This window comes from Cherax quadricarinatus, chromosome 1, assembly GCF_038502225.1.
Source record: "Cherax quadricarinatus isolate ZL_2023a chromosome 1, ASM3850222v1, whole genome shotgun sequence".
In the NCBI taxonomy this organism is placed as follows: Eukaryota; Metazoa; Arthropoda; class Malacostraca; order Decapoda; family Parastacidae; genus Cherax; species Cherax quadricarinatus.
The window spans coordinates 4,363,374-4,384,163 of NC_091292.1; the positions used below are offsets into that span (position 1 = coordinate 4,363,374).

The 20,790-nt window shown below is 41.5% G+C and overlaps 1 protein-coding gene and 1 long non-coding RNA gene across 4 annotated transcripts in view; one reads left to right on the forward strand and one right to left on the reverse strand.

Annotated features, from left to right (window-relative positions):
• LOC128705797 (caspase-2) overlaps positions 1-16,059 on the reverse strand; it is a 76,967-nt gene extending 60,908 nt beyond the window's left edge. Inside the window, exons 1-2 of one of the 3 annotated variants that reach the window (XM_070086807.1) lie at positions 16,020-16,059; positions 1,168-1,333 (exon numbers count right to left, since the gene is read on the reverse strand). In XM_070086807.1, the coding sequence (XP_069942908.1) occupies positions 1,168-1,311 (144 nt within the window). In that variant the 5' untranslated portion in view covers positions 1,312-1,333; positions 16,020-16,059. Of the gene's footprint in view, positions 1-1,167; positions 1,334-12,299; positions 12,476-16,019 lie in introns of those variants that run through there. The other 2 variants (XM_070086689.1, XM_070086747.1) reach the window with 2 other exon arrangements.
• The window catches only part of LOC138853023 (uncharacterized), a 122,033-nt gene that overhangs the window by 68,490 nt on the left and 32,753 nt on the right, over positions 1-20,790 (forward strand). The gene's annotated exons all lie outside the window — the stretch shown is intronic.

Here is a 20,790-nt window from a genome sequence, read left to right on the forward strand (position 1 = left end):
CCTTTGAAGAGTTTCGAGAGTTAATCTACTTTCGAGAGTTAATCTACTTTCGAGAGTTAATCTACTAACAGGCCAGGCTCATCTGGTGCTTGCCTGGTCAACCAGGCTGTTGCTGCTGGAGGCCTGCTGCCCCACATATCCATCATAGCCTGGTTGATCTGACACCTGGTGAAGATACTTGTCCAATTTCCTCTTGAAGGCTTCTACACTTGTTCCAGCCATGTTTCTGATATCTTCTGGTAAGATGTTGAATAGTCTGGGACCCCGGATGTTGATACAGTGTTCCCTTATTGTCCCCACTGCATCCCTGCTCTTCAATGGGTTTATTTTACACTTCCTCCCATATCTTTCACTCCAGTATGTTGTTATGTCAGTGTGCAGATTTGGGACCAGGCCCTCGATGAGATAACACTCTCCTTAATTAAGAACCCTAATTCCCACCCTCCTGGTTTATCACCCTGAAAAAATTTATCACTTTCATCTTCTATGAGAATTAAATTTCTGACTGACAAACTTTAATATATTTTTTACCAATGTTCACACTATTTTAATGTTCTTATTTGATATACAGTACAGCAGACCCAAACAGCTCAATATATTAACCATGAGTTCATGCCCCGCCTGTGGTATGGTTTGTTTGCAATCATGTCATTCCGATTTCATAAGTCAGCTCAATATATTAGCAGTCTGGTCCTCAAGTACTACACAAGTGGGAACTGTATCAGATTTCCAATACTAAGAAATAATTACAAGATGAAGTACTGTACTTTGGACATGAACTCATTTGCACCAAGGAAAGCTACAAGGTTCCAAGACTTACTTTTCCACTTCCTTATTTTTTTTTTTCAATAAACTGGCCGTCTCCCACTGAGGCAGGGTGACCTGAAGAAGAAAACTAGTTTTTCTTCTTTTTACATTAAATAATTTGTACAGGAGAAGGCGGTTACTAGCCCCTTGCTCACGGCATTTTAATCGCCTTCTATGACATGCACGGCTAACATGCTCTCTTGAAAGAACTAGTACCATGCATCTTAAAATTAAAATAAAGGTTGAAAGGACTTGTGCCATCAAGTCCTTTCAACCTAAGGTACATATACAGCATATACAGGCTCTTCCTTTCCAAAGAACTTGTGTACATGAAGAGCACAAGTGTTGCACCATACTAACCTGGAACCTCTCGGCCATCTCTGGGGTCAAGACACCCTCCACTTTAAGCTCGTAGATGACATGTCCTGTCATTTGTGCTTCTACCACTGTCTGAGCAATAACTGACTTATGCTCCTTTAGGGTCCTTTTTTCTTTCTCATCCATTGTCTTACTGTACCTTCAAGCCCTTAAATAGAGAAAAAAGGACAGGTTTTATTGTGATAAATGTCTTGTACATCAAGCATTTAATATAAATTATAAGTAAGGTACTTTATGAACAAACATGATGAAAACAAGTAATTGTGTCTAAGATATGCATAACTGTGCATTATAAAAAAGATACAGTACTGGAAACCTTGACTACAGTTACAGAAATCAGGAGGAAACAAAGCAAAGTGAAGTACAAATAAAAATAAACACTAAACATTGAGAAAATTAGTGTTATGTATGGAGCTGTATATTAAGTAACATACCGAATATTACCATGACCTACCAAACAAAAGAGTATCATTGAGCACAATGAGGTTATTAACCCACAATCTGTAGGACCATGTTGAAGTACAGTAATAATTAACTCTGGTTTTGACTTTTTCTCAAATTTTAAACCTCTAAATTTATAATTTATTCCTAAATTATGATGCTGCATTAGTAAAAAAAAATCTAAAGTACCTCTTAAAAAAAATAATAAAGTACCTTGCTTTTAAAAAATTTTTAAGGCAGTTGTGGTGCACTATTTAAATATATTACTGTAATTAATTAAAAAGAATAAATTCTATGACTAAATTTGAATCACAGCTCCCTGTACTGAGAATACATTTAAAGGATTATGAAACTCACAATGGATAAACACCAGTAATTTCTCTGACAACTTATTTTTTTAACACACCAGTTGTCTCCCACTGAAGTAGGGTGACCCAAACAAGAAGCCTTTCACCGTCACTGTCTTGCCAGAGGTACACTGAAACTACAGTCCAGATGCCACTCTAAACTGCAAATATCCCCACCCCTCCTTTAGAGTGTAGGCACTGTACTTCCCACCACCAGGACTAAAGTCCTGCTAACCAACTTCATAAGAACATAAGAAAGGAGGAACACTGCAGCAGGCCTATTGGCCCATACTAGGCAGGTCCTTTACAATCCTTCCCACTAACAAAATATTTGCCCAACCCAATTTGTAATGCTACCCAAGAAATAAGTTTTGATGATTCTATTTATTCATTATGCAAGTCTCACTCAAATCCAACCCCTCTCACTCATGTATTTATCCAACCTAAATTTGAAACTACCCAACATTTTAGCTTCAATAATCCTAGTAGGAAGACTGTTCCACTCATCAACTACCCTATTTCCAAACCAATACTTTCCTATATCCTTTCGAAATCTAAACTTATCTAATTTGAATCCATTATTGCAAGTTCTCTCTTGGAAAGATATCCTCAAGATCTTATTTATATCCCCTTTGTTAATACCCATCTTCCACTTGTACACTTCGATCATGTCTCCCCTCATTCTTCGTCTTACAAGTGAATGTAGTTTAACCCTTTGACTGTCGCAACCCCAAATCCTGAGGTGTCTCCTGGTGTCACAAAATTCCCCCCCCCAAAAAAAAACTATTTTTTTTCTTATGAAATTAAAGAGAATTTTTTCCCAATTGTAATGACACCAAAAGAACGAAATTTGATGGAAAACTGACAGAATTACGCTCTCGCGAATTAGCGACCTTGGCGATATTTACGAGTCGGCAATTTCGCCCACTTTGAGCCCTATTTTCGGCTAATTCCATTGCTCCAATCGACCAAACTCATAGCTATTTCTTTAGAACTCCATTTTTTCTATCGATTGAGTACAAGAAACTGCCCCTTTACCGATTTCAACTACCCAATAACGTGGTCAGAAATTTGCAATTTTGCCAATTTCACGAAAATTAAAAAATATGACAATTTCAAAATAGGGTCCAGAATGAACAATGCAGACATTCCTGGCTCTAAAATAACATTTTCTTTGTTAATAAGTCATGTCTCCAGGCCCCTCTAATATTACTCTTGCCTTCTAATTTGAATTTTTATTCAAACAAAAAATAGACGATTTACTGTTATGCAGACTACTGCAATATTGTAATAATTGTATAAATAATGTCAACCCATTCATGACTGCATATCAGAATGGCTACTTGGACATTTATTGGAAAATGACATTATTTGTTTACTTTTGAACATCGGCAAAAATCAAACATTTCCCCTACTTTGAGCTCCATTTCAAGGTTCATTTCATAGTAAAACCATTCAAAATCACCTCTATTTCTATAATATGTTTTCCATTCTATCAAATCAGACCAAGAAAACAAGAATACAACCATAAATACTATACAAAAATAGACCACAAAGTCAGCTTGATTTGAAGCCGCTAGAATTTATGAGTATATATACGTCAAAAACGGAGGCTCGTAAGATGTATATATACTACCAAAACAGTCAAAGGGTTAAGAGTCTTCAATCGTTCTTCGTACGGAAGATTTCTAATGCTATGTGTTAATTTAGTCATTCTTCGTTAAATGTTTTCTAAAGAATTTATATCCATTCTGTAATATGGAGACCAGAACTGAGCTGCGTAATCTAGGTGAGGCCTTACTAAGGATGTATAAAGATGCAGTATAACCTCTGGACTTCTGTTGCTTTCACTTCTTGATATAAATCCCAATAATCTATTTGCCTTATTACATACGCTTAGGCATTGCTGTCTTGGTTTAAGGTTGCTGCTTACCATAACCCCCAAGTCCTTTTTGCAATCTGTATGACTAAGTTTTACATTATTTAACTTATAAGTGCTAGGGTTATGGACACTCCTGAGCTTCAGAACCTTGCATTTATCTACACTGAACTGCATCTGCCACTTTTCTGACCAACAACTGAGTTTCTCTAAATCCTCCTTAAGTTCCCTGACATCTACGTTTGAATCAATTATCCTACCTATCTTTGTGTCATCGGCGAATTTGCTCATATCACTAGTAATACCCTCATCAAGGTCATTGATATATAGTATTATAAACAACAACGGGCCTAAGACTGATCCCTGTGGTACGCCACAGGGATCCCCACTTGGATTTAACCCCATTTAAGCATACTCTCTGCTTCCTATTAATGAGCCATGACTCAATCCATGAGAGCACTTTTTCCCCAATCTCATGAGCTGCCACTTTCTTTAACAGTCTCTGGTGTGGTACTCCATCAAAAGCCTTACTAAAATCTAAATAAACAATACTGAATTCTTTACCACGATCAATGGCCTCAAAAGCTTTACTGAAGAAGGTTAATAAATTAGTTAGGCAGGAACGGCCCCTCGTGAATCCATGCTGAGTATCATTAATCAAGCTGTGCTTATCCAGATGGCTTCTTATAATATCAGCTATAACTGACTAGTAATTTGCCTACAATTGAGGTCAGGCTTATTGGGCGGTAATTTGACGATAATGACTTGTCCCCTGCTTTAAAAATAGGAATTACATTAGCCATCTTCCACATATCAGACACTACTTTAAGAACCCTTGAAAAAAGTTCATCAGGGCCTGGGGATTTACAGTGGACCCCCGCATAGCGAACTTAATCCGTGCAAGAGGGCTGGTCGTTATGCGAAATGTTCGCTATGCGAATTAATTTTCCCCATAAGAAATAATGGAAATAAAATTAATCCGTGCAAGACACCCAAAAGTATGAAAAAAAAATTTTTTTACCACAAAAAAATGTTAATTTTAGTACACACAAACTGAAAAAGGCATGCACAATTACATGAACTTACTTTTATTAGTCAATGGTTCATTAGGACTTGAGGTAGCAAGTTCCACTTTTACACTTCTTTCGCACAACAAGTCCATAGTGGCCTGTACCTCTCCCTTGTCTAAAAAACAGTGTTCATCACCAGCACGGGCCTGAGGGGAGGTTTATTCTGCATTTCTTAATCAGTACCTATCTGTTTGATGAACCAGTTTCCCCAGGTCTTCGCTAGTGACTATCAGATAGTTCTTCATTGTCCTCCTCCACCAACTCTTCCACATCCTCCCCACTAACCTCCAACCCCAAACTTTTATTAAAGTGATCCTTCCAAAACTCTTTTAGAGTCAATCCAGTGTCTGTGGTCACTTCAAAGCACTTTTGAAACAGAGCTTTTGTGTACAGTCAGTTATAGAAAAATTCCCTAGTGACCCATGCCTTACTGTTTGCCCTCCACAGCACACACAAATTATCCTTTCACCACTAGCATTGGCACACATCAACAAAGTAAGCCTGTCTTTGCACATATTTTTCAGCCGCTTTGTGGTCCGAACTGGCAGCCTCACCATGCCCCACTAGTTGCAGGCATTTTTTTAATTAAATAGCCTTTTCACATATGATCGCTTGAAAAAGCTGTTTTTCATTTATAATTATTGCCGTTTTCTTGCCCACAATAGAAGCGATGGTTGATTTTGGTTTCTTGTTCGGTGATACGTACTCCACTTTCATACTTATCAATGGATGAGGTGTAGGGTTGGCACTAGAATTGTTAGTAAACAATGGGACGGGCGGCACATGTGAGGCTGGCTGAGGGCACACATTGTCTTCCTGACTATGATACTGCATAATTTATTGTGTTAGTGTCTTCCTGAGTGAAAATCAAGAGAAAATAATTATCAAGATGCCCAGAGAAATTTTTAAGAACATAAGAACGAAGGAACACTGCAGAAGGCCTACTGGCCCATGCGAGGCAGGTCCAAGTCTCCTACCAGCTTAAGCCAATGCACCCAACCTAGTCAGGTCAGGTCACATTGACTTAAGGGAGGAACACGGCAAACGACCTGGTAGCACAAGCTATCAGGTCCAACTCACACCCACCCACATCCACTCATGTATTTATCCAACCTATTTTTAAAGCTACACAACGTTCTGGCCTCTATAACTGTACTCAGGAGTTTGTTCCACTCATCCACAACTCTATTACCAAACCAGTACTTCCCTATATCCTTCCTGAATCTGAATTTTTCCAACTTAAAACCATTGCTGCGAGTCCTGTCTAGGCTAGATATTTTCAGCACACTATTTACATCCCCTTTATTTATTCCTGTCTTCCATTTATACACCTCAATCATATCCCCCCTAATTCTTCGTCTTTCTAGAGAGTGCAGATTCAGGGCCCTTAGTCTGTCCTCATAGGGAAGGTTTCTGATACATGGGATCAACTTTGTCATCCTCCTTTGTACATTTTCCAGAGAATTTATATCCATTCTGTAATACGGTGACCAAAACTGTGCAGCATAATCTAAATGAGGCCTAACCAAGGATGTATAGAGTTGAAGAACAACCTGAGGACTCCTATTATTTATGCTTCTTGATATGAAGCCAAGGATTCTATTAGCTTTATTCCGAACACTTATGTATTGTTGTCTTGGTTTCAGATTACTGCTAACCAGAACTCCTAAATCTTTTTCGCAATCCGTAATATTAAGATCTACATTATTTAGTTTATATGTGGCATGGTTATTGTCCTGTCCAACATTTAGAACTTTGCATTTGTCTATATTAAACTGCATCTGCCACTTCTCCGACCACTGCATCAGTCTATTCAAATCTTCCTGGAGTGCTCGAATGTCCTCGTCAGAATGAATTCGACGGCCTATTTTGGTGTCATCGGCAAACTTGCCGATGTCGCTCTTTATGCCCTCATCTATGTCGTTCATGTAGAATGTGAACAGCAGGGGGCCCAACACTGACCCCTGTGGAACACCGCTCGTGACGCTTCCCCACTCTGATTTCTCCCCATTTATGCAAACTCTCTGCTGCCTATTCGTCAACCATGCCTCTATCCAGGAAAAAATTTCTCCTATTCCATGTGCTTTAATTTTCCTCAATAGTCTCTGATGTGGGACCCTGTCAAAAGCCTTACTGAAGTCCATATACACAATATCATATTCATTACCATGATCTACCTCCTCAAATACCTTAGTGAAAAAAGTTAATAAATTCGTAAGGCAGGAACGCCCCTTTGTAAAACCATGCTGAGATTCGTTGATTAATTTATGCTTTTCAAGGTGGCTACGAACTGCCTCGGCAATTATTGATTCCATAAATTTTCCCACTATGGAGGTTAGGCTTATTGGTCTATAGTTCAAAGCTAAGGACCTGTCACCTGTTTTGAAAATAGGTATCACATTTGCCATTTTCCACTTATCTGGCACCATGCCAGTTTGTAGTGATATGTTGAAAAGATTAGCCAAAGGTGTGCTAAGCTCCTCTTTACATTCCTTTAGAACCCTTGCATACAGTTCATCAGGGCCTGGGGATTTGTTAGGTTTTAATTTATCTATTTGCCTTATGACCATGTCACTTGTGACCCTAATCGTGCACAGTTTATTATCGTCCTGTTCTACATAATTTATCATTACTGGAATATCGCTGGTATCCTCCTGTGTAAAAACTGAGAGGAAGTATGTGTTAAAAATTCTACACATTTCCTTATCACTGTCAGTGAGCTGACCCGAGGAACTTTTGAGTGGGCCTATCTTGTCCCTGATCTTACTTCTGTATACCTGAAAGAATCCTTTTGGGTTAGTCTTCGATTCTCTTGCAACTTTAACCTCATAATCTCTTTTTGCTTTTCTAATTCCCTTTTTTATTTCTCTCTTTAACTGAATATATCGATTTCTTAATTGCCCCTCTCCTCTTTTGATTTGCCTATATATGCCTCTCTTTTGACCAATCAGATATTTTAATCTATTGTTCATCCATTTAGGATCATTTTTGTTTGATCTGATTTCCCTATTTGGAACATAATTTGACTGAGCAGCTAGAACTATGCCCTGGAAAGCATCATATCGGCAACCATCACCACCTACCTGACCCTTAGTCAGGTCATTCCAGTTCAGCCCACCTAAGTAATTTTTCAGTCCTATGAAATCAGCCAAGCGAAAGTCAGGGACGGAGACTTGATTGCCATTATTAGGGGAATTCCATGATATAATAAAACTGAGTGATTTGTGATCACTTTCCCCAAGCTCATTATTAACCTCAAGGTTATTAATTAGCGTTTCCCTACTGGCAAGAACCAAGTCAAGGAGGTTATTGCCCCTAGTTGGCTCTGTCACAAACTGTTTTAAAAAACAATCCTGGATCGTATCAAGAAAGTCACCTGACTCTAAATTTCCTGTCAAATTGCTCCAGTCAATCTGTCTATAGTTGAAATCTCCCATTAGCACAACATTTTCGTATGTAGATGCCTTACGAATTTCGTCCCATAGAAGTTTACTGCACTCCCTATCAAGATTTGGGGCCCTGTAAATCACACCAAAAATTAGTTTTTCTCGGCCCTCGAGAAGCTGTAACCAAACAGATTCAGTGGCTGACGCTTCTAATTTAATATCTTGTCTTACACAACAATTTAAATTGTCTCTGACATACATCGCTACTCCACCACCTTTCCTGTTGACCCTGTCAGTGTGGAATAATTTATAGCCTTGTATGTGACATTCAGAGGACATCTCTCTATCTTTCAGATTGAGCCAGGTCTCTGTTATAGCAATAATATCTATGTTTCCTGCACTTGCAATTAATCTTAGCACATCTATCTTATTTCTTACACTCCTGTTATTAGTATAGTGAGGACCTATCTTATCTCTTAACTTTTGTTCTGTAAACCTGGAAAAACCTTTTTGGGTTAGTTTTCAAATCCCTAGCAACTTTAATTTCATAGTCCCGTTTAGCTTTTCTTATCCCCTTTTTAACGTCCCTCTTAATGTCAATATACTGACTCATAAGATGACCCTCACCTCTTTTGTGAATCCCTTCAAAAATGTTACTTTGCTCACACTCCAACAGCACATCAAGTCATAAAACCACTTATCTCCACTCACTCCTATCTAAAATGCTCACACACACACCTACTGTATGTCTAAGCCCTTTGTACACAAAACCTCCTTCACTCCCTCCCTCCAACTTTTCCTCAGGCAATCTCCCCATGGAAAAAAAAAATACCTTTCTTTAATATAACCTAACCTAATGTTACCCAACCTAACTAATAAATTTACAGCTGATCTAGGTTAGGTTAGGTTTGCTTTAATTAGACTGGGTTGTGTTATTAAACTTATCAAAATTTATCTCTTTTTCCTATTTGTTTACAGTATAACTGATTTCATTGCACAACCCATTTAAGAAGAATTTACATAAATTGTATTCTCATTTTGCCTAAATAAATATTTTCCACAACAAATAACTTTTTTCCCATGCAACAGATATCACAGATGTTGTAGATGAATGGTTCAGAGAACCGACATGTTGATAAATTAGACACATGTGCAACTCTTGGGTATCTTCACTGAGGAAACGTTTCGCCACACAGTGGCTTCATCAGTCCATACATAGGAGAATCTTGAAGAACAGGAGGAGAATGAGGTAATCAGTCCCTCAACCTTGAGTCGATGTGTTCAGTCCATCAATCTTGAGTAGAATACGGCAGATGAGCGGAGAAGCAGCTTATAAACCGTATGGCAGGAGAGGTGCAGCAGTCATATTGAACAAATGTGACACCACCTATGACTGCTGCACCTCTCCTGCCATACGGTTTATAAGCTGCTTCTCCGCTCATCTGCCGTATTCTACTCAAGATTGATGGACTGAACACATCGACTCAAGGTTGAGGGACTGATTACCTCATTCTCCTCCTGCTCCATAGTGGGAAAATTTATGGAATCAATAATTGCCGAGGCAGTTCATAGCCACCTTGAAAAGAATAAATTAATCAACGAATCTCAGCATGGTTTTACAAAGGGGCGTTCCTGCCTTACGAATTTATTAACTTTTTTCACTAAGGTATTTGAGGAGGTAGATCATGGTAATGAATATGATATTGTGTATATGGACTTCAGTAAGGCTTTTGACAGGGTCCCACATCAGAGACTATTGAGGAAAATTAAAGCACATGGAATAGGAGGAGAAATTTTTTCCTGGATAGAGGCATGGTTGACAAATAGGCAGCAGAGAGTTTGCATAAATGGGGAGAAATCAGAGTGGGGAAGCGTCACGAGCGGTGTTCCACAGGGGTCAGTGTTGGGCCCCCTGCTGTTCACAATCTACATAAACGACATAGATGAAGGCATAAAGAGCGACATCGGCAAGTTTGCCGATGACACCAAAATAGGACGTCGAATTCATTCTGACGAGGACATTCGAGCACTCCAGGAAGATTTGAATAGACTGATGCAGTGGTCGGAGAAGTGGCAGATGCAGTTTAATATAGACAAATGCAAAGTTCTAAATGTTGGACAGGACAATAACCATGCCACATATAAACTAAATAATGTAGATCTTAATATTACGGATTGCGAAAAAGATTTAGGAGTTCTGGTTAGCAGTAATCTGAAACCAAGACAACAGTGCATAAGTGTTCGCAATAAAGCTAATAGAATCCTTGGCTTCATATCAAGAAGCATAAATAATAGGAGTCCTCAGGTTGTTCTTCAACTCTATACATCCTTGGTTAGGCCTCATTTAGATTATGCTGCACAGTTTTGGTCACCGTATTACAGAATGGATATAAATTCTCTGGAAAATGTACAAAGGAGGATGACAAAGTTGATCCCATGTATCAGAAACCTTCCCTATGAGGACAGACTAAGGGCCCTGAATCTGCACTCTCTAGAAAGATGAAGAATTAGGGGGGATATGATTGAGGTGTATAAATGGAAGACAGGAATAAATAAAGGGGATGTAAATAGTGTGCTGAAAATATCTAGCCTAGACAGGACTCGCAGCAATGGTTTTAAGTTGGAAAAATTCAGATTCAGGAAGGATATAGGAAAGTACTGGTTTGGTAATAGAGTTGTGGATGAGTGGAACAAACTCCCAGGTACAGTTATAGAGGCCAGAACGTTGTGTAGCTTTAAAAATAGGTTGGATGAATACATGAGTAGATGTGGGTGGGTGTGAGTTAGACCTGATAGCTTGTGCTACCAGGTCGGTTGCCGTGTTCCTCCCTTAAGTCAATGTGACCTGACCTGACTAGGTTGGGTGCATTGGCTTAAGCCGGTAGGAGACTTGGACCTGCCTCGCATGGGCCAGTAGGCCTTCTGCAGTGTTCCTTCGTTCTTATGTTCTTATGGTGTGGGTCGCATCCTGGGAGAAGGGGGAAGGGGTTGAAGTATACCTTAGATAGTTCGAGGCTTTGAAATAAGCTGAGGTAGGATAACAGCTGTAAAACTGCCGAAAAAAAAAGGACAAAGCACTTGGGGTGAGAAACTGATGATGGAAATTAACAAAAATAAATTTCATGCAAGTTTGATGCATTCTAATAGCACAACAGAACTTCGTATTAATTTACCTTACTATATTTGTGCTAACTTTTAATTTTCACGTATGTTAATATGTATGATAATGTGTGGTATAAACCTTGGTAATAAATACCGACAAGTTGGTTTAGAAAGACACGTAAGCAAACACTAACATATTTATTAGAAAACGTTTCGGGCCTGGGACCTTGATCACTTGATCAAGGTCCCAGGACCGAAACGTTTTCTAATAAATATGTTATAGTGAACATTAAAATGGTATAAAATACCGACAGGTATGTTATAGTGTTTGCTTACGTGTCTTTCTAAACCATGATAATGTGTACTTGTGCCTAAAGAAACTTACACATTCACCTGAAGCTTGAGAACACTACATGACGATGACTAAGACACGTGCAACAGTTGGGTATTTTTATTAATGAATTATTATTACTATAATCAATAAGAAGCGCTAAGCCACAAGGGCTATACAGCATGAAACGTTTCGCCTACACAGTAGGCTTCTTCAGTCAAATACAGAGGCAGTAGTAGTAGTGAAATAGAGATGTAATCAGTCCATCAACCTTGGAGAAAAAGTATCTGAGGTGGTCAGTCCCTTGATTTTGACTTTGACTTCTACCGCCAAATCATTTTCAAAATGGATTTTGCACTAACAATTACAAACCTAAATGTAATTGTTTATTACCTTCAATATCCTTTACTTAGGAACTAGTCAAGTCCAGCTGTGTGGAAAAAATGACGGCCATGTTTGAAGCAATAATAACTTAAATAAATTAATAAACAAATATTCACCTATACGGATTTATTGGCAACAAAATTACAGGTGTAGCTACATTAAAAGTTACATTACCTTAGTAGAGCTGAACCAAGCGAGAGACGCCAGATTCCTTTATATTTCTTACCTCTCATGAGAGCTGCTACATATATATTTGAGGTTAAGAAATGGTATAAAAGTTGGCAAGTCTGAGCAGAGTCTGCCAGTCGTCTCTCCTGCTGAAGTTCTGAGATTCTCCTTTGTTGTAAACTTTGTGAGGCTGGTCAGCCTTCGTGCCTCACTGTTCACTAGTTGTTGTACCCATACACTCGCACCTAACTTATAATATTAATTGTTGTACATTGCAAACACAACAGCACACTCGTGCATGTCACTGGAAACCGGACAGTACTCTGACACACACACACACAAAAAAAATTATACAGATCCTTAAAAACGAGGACAGGCAGGAAGGCCTAATTTCTAGGCCGGTGCCCTTGACTTACATATAAATCGACCCCGGCAATCATTAGTAGGGGAAAACGCTCAATAAATAACCAAGTACCATAAGTGTCTTATTTCACACTAGATTCTGAACTATAACTTGTTTAGTCAAAAGAAGCTTGGGGCCCAGGTCTTGGATATAATGAACATAAGAATGGAGGAACACCGCAGCAGGGCTATTGGCCCAAACTAGGCAGGTTCTTTGTGTATCTTTAAATGTAGGTTGAACAAAAAAAAAAATGCCACGGGTGGGGTTTGAACCCGCGATCAGTCTCAAAAGGGTAGTAGGCCAGTAGGTATCTTGTCGGTATTATATACCATTCGTACACAGGCCAGTAGGCCTTCTGCAGTGTTCCTACATTCTTATGTTCTTATGACTGGGTGTGAGTTAGACCTACCTAGCATGACAAAATAGACCTGCTGCATTGTCCTTTAATTCTTATGTGAACAGTAGTTTTGATGTTATAAATGTCCACAATTATAACATCCATGCTATATTTTTGAAAAAGTGTCCAGGTGTCGTTCCACGGCCGCCAAGCTAAGTAGGCCTACAGTGTTCTCTTGGGAATAAATTACAGTCAGGATCAGGTAGGTTCGCCAGGAGAGGTCCCGGCCTGGGTCTCCTTGCAGCCAGTAACCCGGCAGTGACCCGGCAGTAACCCGGCAGTGACCCGACAATGACCCGGCAGTAACTCGGCAGTAACCCGGCAGTGACCCGGCAGTAACCCGGCAGTAACCCGACAGTGACCCGACAGTGACTCGGCAGTGACCCGGCAGTAACCCAGCAGTAACCCGGCAGTGACCCGGCAGTAACCCGGCAGTAACCCGGCAATGATCCGGCAGTAACCCGGCAGTGACCCGGCAGTAACCCGGCAATGACCCGGCAGTAATCCGGCAGTGACCCGGCAGTGACCCGGCAGTGACCCGGCAGTAACCCGGCAGTGACCCGGCAGTAACCCGGCAGTGACCCGGCAGTAAACCGGCAGTAATCCGGCAGTAACCCGGCAGTGACCCGGCAGTAACCCGGCAGTGACCCGGCAGTAACCCGGCAGTAACACGGCAGTGACCCGGCAGTGACCCGACAGTAACCCGGCAGTGACCCGGCAGTAACCCGGCAGTAACCCGGCAGTGACCCGGCAGTAACCCGGCAGTAACCTGGCAGTGACCCGACAGTAACCCGGCAGTAACCCGGCAGTGACCCGGCAGTAACCCGGCAGTAACCCGGCAGTAACCCGGCAGTAACCCGGCAGTGACCCGGCAGTAACCCGGCAGTAACCTGGCAGTAACCCGGCAGTGACCCGGCAGTGACCCGGCAGTAACCTGGCAGTGACCCGGCAGTAACCCGGCAGTGACCCGGCAGTAACCTGGCAGTAACCCGGCAGTAACCCGGCAGTAACCCGGCAGTAACCCGGCAGTAACCCGGCAGTAACCCGGCAGTGACCCGGCAGTAACCCGGCAGTGACCCGGCAGTGACCCGGCAGTAACCCGGCAGTAACCCGGCAGTAACCCGGCAGTGACCCGGCAGTAACCCGGCAGTAACCCGGCAGTGACCCGGCAGTAACCCGGCAGTGACCCGGCAGTAACCCGGCAGTAACCCGGCAGTGACCCGGCAGTAACCCGGCAGTGACCCGGCAGTAACCCGGCAGTAACCCGGCAGTAACCCGGCAGTAACCCGGCAGTAACCCGGCAGTAACCTGGCAGTGACCCGGCAGTGACCCGGCAGTGGCAGTGACCCGGCAGTAATCCGGCAGTAACCTGGCAGTAACCCGGCAGTAACCCGGCAGTAACCTGGCAGTAACCCGGCAGTAACCCGGCAGTAACCCGGCAGTGACCCGGCAGTAACCTGGCAGTGACCCGGCAGTAACCCGGCAGTGACCCGGCAGTAACCCGGCAGTAACCCGGCAGTAACCCGGCAGTGACCCGGCAGTAACCCGGCAGTAACCCGGCAGTAACCTGGCAGTAACCCGGCAGTAACCTGGCAGTAACCCGGCAGTAACCTGGCAGTGACCCGGCAGTAACCTGGCAGTGACCCGGCAGTAACCCGGCAGTGACCCGGCAGTAACCTGGCAGTGACCCGGCAGTAACCTGGCAGTGACCCGGCAGTAACCTGGCAGTAACCCGGCAGTAACCTGGCAGTAACCCGGCAGTAACCCGGCAGTAACCTGGCAGTAACCCGGCAGTAACCTGGCAGTAACCCGGCAGTAACCTGGCAGTAACCCGGCAGTAACCCGGCAGTAACCTGGCAGTAACCCGGCAGTAACCTGGCAGTAACCCGGCAGTAACCTGGCAGTAACCTGGCAGTAACCTGGCAGTAACCCGGCAGTAACCTGGCAGTAACCCGGCAGTAACCTGGCAGTAACCCGGCAGTAACCTGGCAGTGACTCGGCAGTAACCTGGCAGTAACCCGGCAGTAACCTGGCAGTAACCCGGCAGTAACCTGGCAGTAACCCGGCAGTAACCTGGCAGTTACCTTGCAGTTACCTGGCAGTTACCTGGCAGTAACCTGGCAGTAACCTGGCAGTAACCTGGCAGTAACCTGGCAGTAACCTGGCAGTGACCCGGCAGTAACCTGGCAGTAACCCGGCAGTAACCTGGCAGTAACCCGGCAGTAACCTGGCAGTAACCCGGCAGTAACCTGGCAGTAACCTGGCAGTAACCTGGCAGTAACCCGGCAGTAACCTGGCAGTAACCCGGCAGTAACCCGGCAGTAACCTGGCAGTAACCCGGCAGTAACCTGGCAGTAACCCGGCAGTAACCTGGCAGTAACCCGGCAGTAACTCCATTGCGGGAGTGTCGGCACGTCTTGTAATAATAATATAACAACAATATCTTGGTCTCCTGTAAGTCACATTGATTTAATGAACATTAAAATGGTATAAAATACCGACAGATTGTTAGGTAAGACACATATGCAACAGTTAGGTATCTTTATTTTGAAACGTTTCGCCTACACAGTAGGCTTCTTCAGTCGAGTACAGACTGAGGGACTGACCACCTCAAAACTTTAAGGGTGATGGACTGATTACATCGTCTTCAAGTATCTTCTGCTTCTATCAACTTTTCTGTACTCGACTGAAGAAGCCTACTGTGTAGGCGAAACGTTTCAAAATAAAGATACCTAACTGTTGCATATGTGTCTTACCTCACATTGATTTAACTGGGTTATAAGAACATAAGAAAGAAGGTGCACTGCAGCAGGCCTACTGGCCCATGCTAGACAAGTCTAGCTTACATAATTTACTACAGTATATAAATCCACTGTAAAAGAAATAAAAGTTTCAAATTATGTACGAGGCCTATACAAAAACTTACTGTAGTAGGCTAACAGTGAACCTTCACTCTCACATCACACACTTAACTGTGAGCGTCTGGGACACCCCTAGCCAGGTTACCGCCATGACGCACACAACCAACATTACTGGTGTTTGAACATGATAATGGTATACACAGGACCGGCATGTTGATTAAGAGACATGTGCAACAGTTAGGTAGCTTTATTGTTGAAATATTTCAGAGCTTATTTCTTGGGTGGCTTTGAAAATTGGGTTGGGCAAATGTTTTGTTAGTGGGATGAATTGTAAAGGACCTGCCTAGTATGGGCCAACAGGCCTCCTGCAGTGTTCCTCCTTTCTTATGTTCTTATGTTCTTACGCAGTAGCCTTCGTCAGTCAGAGACAGAGGTAGCAGGTGTAGTAGTGAAAAGATAATGTAATCAGTCCATCAACCTTGGGAGGGACTGACCACCTCAAATACCATTTCTCTAAGGTTGATGGACTGATGAGTACATCATCTTTCCACTACTACACCTGCTGCCTCTGTATTTGACTGAAGAAGCCTACTGTGTGAGCGAAACGTTTCAACAATAAAGCTACCTAACTGTTACACATGGGTCTTAATCATCAACATTCAATATGGGCAGTTATGAGGGCGTATCGGTACCCATAGATTTTTGATTACCCATATACCCTGAGGAAAAAAATGTTACCCATAGATTCCGAGAAGCAAGTATTGATACTCTTATAAAGTTGGATGAACTGGTGTTGATACTTCAGTAGACTTAGATGAAGATATATATATTGGTACTTCAATAGACTTGAATGATGTCTTTCAATAGACTTGGATAAACAAATATTGGAACCCACAAGATAACAGAAAACACTAATTGGCCTGGCAACATTTTGCACTGAAAACATGAATAGCAAATGTATACCGAAAATCAATTATCAAATATATATATATATATGTGTGTGTGTGTGTGTGTGTGTGTGTGTCATGACTTAAGAAATCGTAATGTCATGAGTTTTCGCCCACCATGAGGCAGGCAAAAGCATTAAAATGGTATAAAATACCGACAGGTTGTTAGGTAAGACACATATGCAACAGTTAGGTATCTTTATTATGAAACGTTTCGCCTACACAGTAGGCTTCTTCAGTCAAGTACAGAAAAGTTGATAGAAGCAGAAGATACTTGAAGACGATGTAATCAATCCATCACCCTTAAAGTTTTGAGGTGGTCAGTCCCTCAGTCTGGAGAAGAGCATTGTTCCATAGTATGAAACAATATGGAGATGAAGTGACAGAATGGAGCTTTTTATAGCGCCAAGAGGTGAGACGTAGGCCACTAGGAGAGGTAAGAACTCAGATGTTGAAAGGTCAGGTCCCTCTCAAATCCAGCCGCTCTCACTAGTGGAAGTTGTCGAAGTTGATTGCAGGTCTGTACCAAGATACCCTTGTGTTGCAGTGTCTGACAGATTGAACATTAAAATGGTATAAAATACCGACAGGTTGTTAGGTAAGACACATATGCAACAGTTAGGTATCTTTATTATGAAACGTTTCGCCTACACAGTAGGCTTCTTCAGTCAAGTACAGAAAAGTTGATAGAAGCAGAAGATACTTGAAGACGATGTAATCAGTCCATCACCCTTAAAGTTTTGAGGTGGTCAGTCCCTCAGTCTGGAGAAGAGCATTGTTCCATAGTATGAAACAATATGGAGATGAAGTGACAGAATGGAGCTTTTTATAGCGCCAAGAGGTGAGACGTAGGCCACTAGGAGAGGTAAGAACTCAGATGTTGAAAGGTCAGGTCCCTCTCAAATCCAGCCGCTCTCACTAGTGGAAGTTGTCGAAGTTGATTGCAGGTCTGTACCAAGATACCCTTGTGTTGCAGTGTCTGACAGATTGAACATTAAAATGGTATAAAATACCGACAGGTTGTTAGGTAAGACACATATGCAACAGTTAGGTATCTTTATTATGAAACGTTTCGCCTACACAGTAGGCTTCTTCAGTCAAGTACAGAAAAGTTGATAGAAGCAGAAGATACTTGAAGACGATGTAATCAGTCCATCACCCTTAAAGTTTTGAGGTGGTCAGTCCCTCAGTCTGGAGAAGAGCATTGTTCCATAGTATGAAACAATATGGCGATGAAGTGACAGAATGGAGCTTTTTATAGCGCCAAGAGGTGAGACGTAGGCCACTAGGAGAGGTAAGAACTCAGATGTTGAAAGGTCAGGTCCCTCTCAAATCCAGCCGCTCTCACTAGTGGAAGTTGTCGAAGTTGATTGCAGGTCTGTACCAAGATACCCTTGTGTTGCAGTGTCTGACAGATTGAACATTAAAATGGTATAAAATACCGACAGGTTGTTAGGTAAGACACATATGCAACAGTTAGGTATCTTTATTATGAAACGTTTCGCCTACACAGTAGGCTTCTTCAGTCGAGTACAGAAAAGTTGATAGAAGCAGAAGATACTTGAAGACGATGTAATCAGTCGGTATTTTATACCATTTTAATGTTCAATCTGTCAGACACTGCAACACAAGGGTATCTTGGTACAGACCTGCAATCAACTTCGACAACTTCCACTAGTGAGAGCGGCTGGATTTGAGAGGGACCTGACCTTTCAACATCTGAGTTCTTACCTCTCCTAGTGGCCTACGTCTCACCTCTTGGCGCTATAAAAAGCTCCATTCTGTCACTTCATCTCCATATTGTTTCATACTATGGAACAATGCTCTTCTCCAGACTGAGGGACTGACCACCTCAAAACTTTAAGGGTGATGGACTGATTACATCGTCTTCAAGTATCTTCTGCTTCTATCAACTTTTCTGTACTTGACTGAAGAAGCCTACTGTGTAGGCGAAACGTTTCATAATAAAGATACCTAACTGTTGCATATGTGTCTTACCTAACAACAGGCAAAAGCAGCATGGGTTCGAGTCCTTGGCTAGTCGCAGTGTTGTTACTGATCAATACCAGTATATAATTTGACTGTGATTATTAAAAAAAGATAACCATTTTTGAAAAATTAGACATATTGTCGGTATTGTATACCGTTCATGTACATAATCAGTTTTGTCGAAAATACGTCATTATTTATCTCATTATTGCACGCTGCTAATATTTACATAATGTTTGCATTACTGCCCATTAGTACATTTATTTTATCAATAGTCAATACAGGTGTATGATATAATATTTATATTTTTTAACGTGTTACCAAAATTGCTAAACATATGCTTGACTGGGTCAGATCGGGTGGGATACCGTATGCATAGGACAATGAATATCCCTCTGGCAACATCTTCACTCATTACCTACCACCTATTTTTATATTAATGTAATTTGTTAAGAGGTATATGGAAAGCGTGTTTTTATCCTGATTTAAATGACGATATAAAATACTTGATAAAAAATATACACGAAGAAAGTTCCGTTTGGGTGGTCGTAATGACTGACCTTGAACCCTTGAGTAATATTTATTTAACGGTACATGAGGTGTTTTACTTACTAACACAGGGTCAATAAACCTAGGTTAAATTAGCTTGAGCAAGCTTGTGGTGACTTGATTAGCTTAGCTTAGATGGTTAGGTCAATCAAAATTGGACTACTTTTAATTGGTTAAGTTAGGTTAGTTGTAAAATGGTATAATATACCTACAACAACAACAACAACAACAACAACAACAACAATAATAATAATAATAATAATAATAATAATAATAATAATAATAATAACAATGTTTGATTTGAACATTAAAATGGTATAAAATACCGACAGGTTGTTAGGTAAGACACATATGCAACAGTTAGGTATCTTTATTATGAAACGTTTCGCCTACACAGTAGGCTTCTTCAGTCAAGTACAGAAAAGTTGATAGAAGCAGAAGATACTTAAAGACGATGTAATCAGTCCATCACCCTTAAAGTTTTGAGGTGGTCAGTCCCTCAGTCTGGAGAAGAGCATTTTTCCATAGTATGAAACAATATGGAGAAGAAGTGACAGGATGGAGCTTTTAATAGCGCCAAGAGGTGAGACGTAGGCCACTAGGAGAGGTAAGAACTCAGATGTTGAGAGGTCAGGTCCCTCTCAAATCCAGCCCCTCTCACTAGTGGAAGTTGTCGAAGTTGATTGCAGGTCTGTACCAAGATACCCTTGTGTTGCAGTGTCTGACAGATTGAACATTAAAATGGTATAAAATACCGACAGGTTGTTAGGTAAGACACATATGCAACAGTTAGGTATCTTTATTATGAAACGTTTCGCCTACACAGTAGGCTTCTTCAGTCAAGTACAGAAAAGTTGATAGAAGCAGAAGATACTTGAAGACGATGTAATCAGTCCATCACCCTTAAAGTTTTGAGGTGGTCAGTCCCTCAGTCTGGAGAAGAGCATTTTTCCATAGTATGAAACAATATGGAGAAGAAGTGACAGGATGGAGCTTTTAATAGCGCCAAGAGGTGAGACGTAGGCCACTAGGAGAGGTAAGAACTCAGATGTTGAGAGGTCAGGTCCCTCTCAAATCCAGCCCCTCTCACTAGTGGAAGTTGTCGAAGTTGATTGCAGGTCTGTACCATGATACCCTTGTGTTGCAGTGTCTGACAGATTGAACATTAAAATGGTATAAAATACCGACAGGTTGTTAGGTAAGACACATATGCAACAGTTAGGTATCTTTATTATGAAACGTTTCGCCTACACAGTAGGCTTCTTCAGTCAAGTACAGAAAAGTTGATAGAAGCAGAAGATACTTGAAGACGATGTAATCAGTCCATCACCCTTAAAGTTTTGAGGTGGTC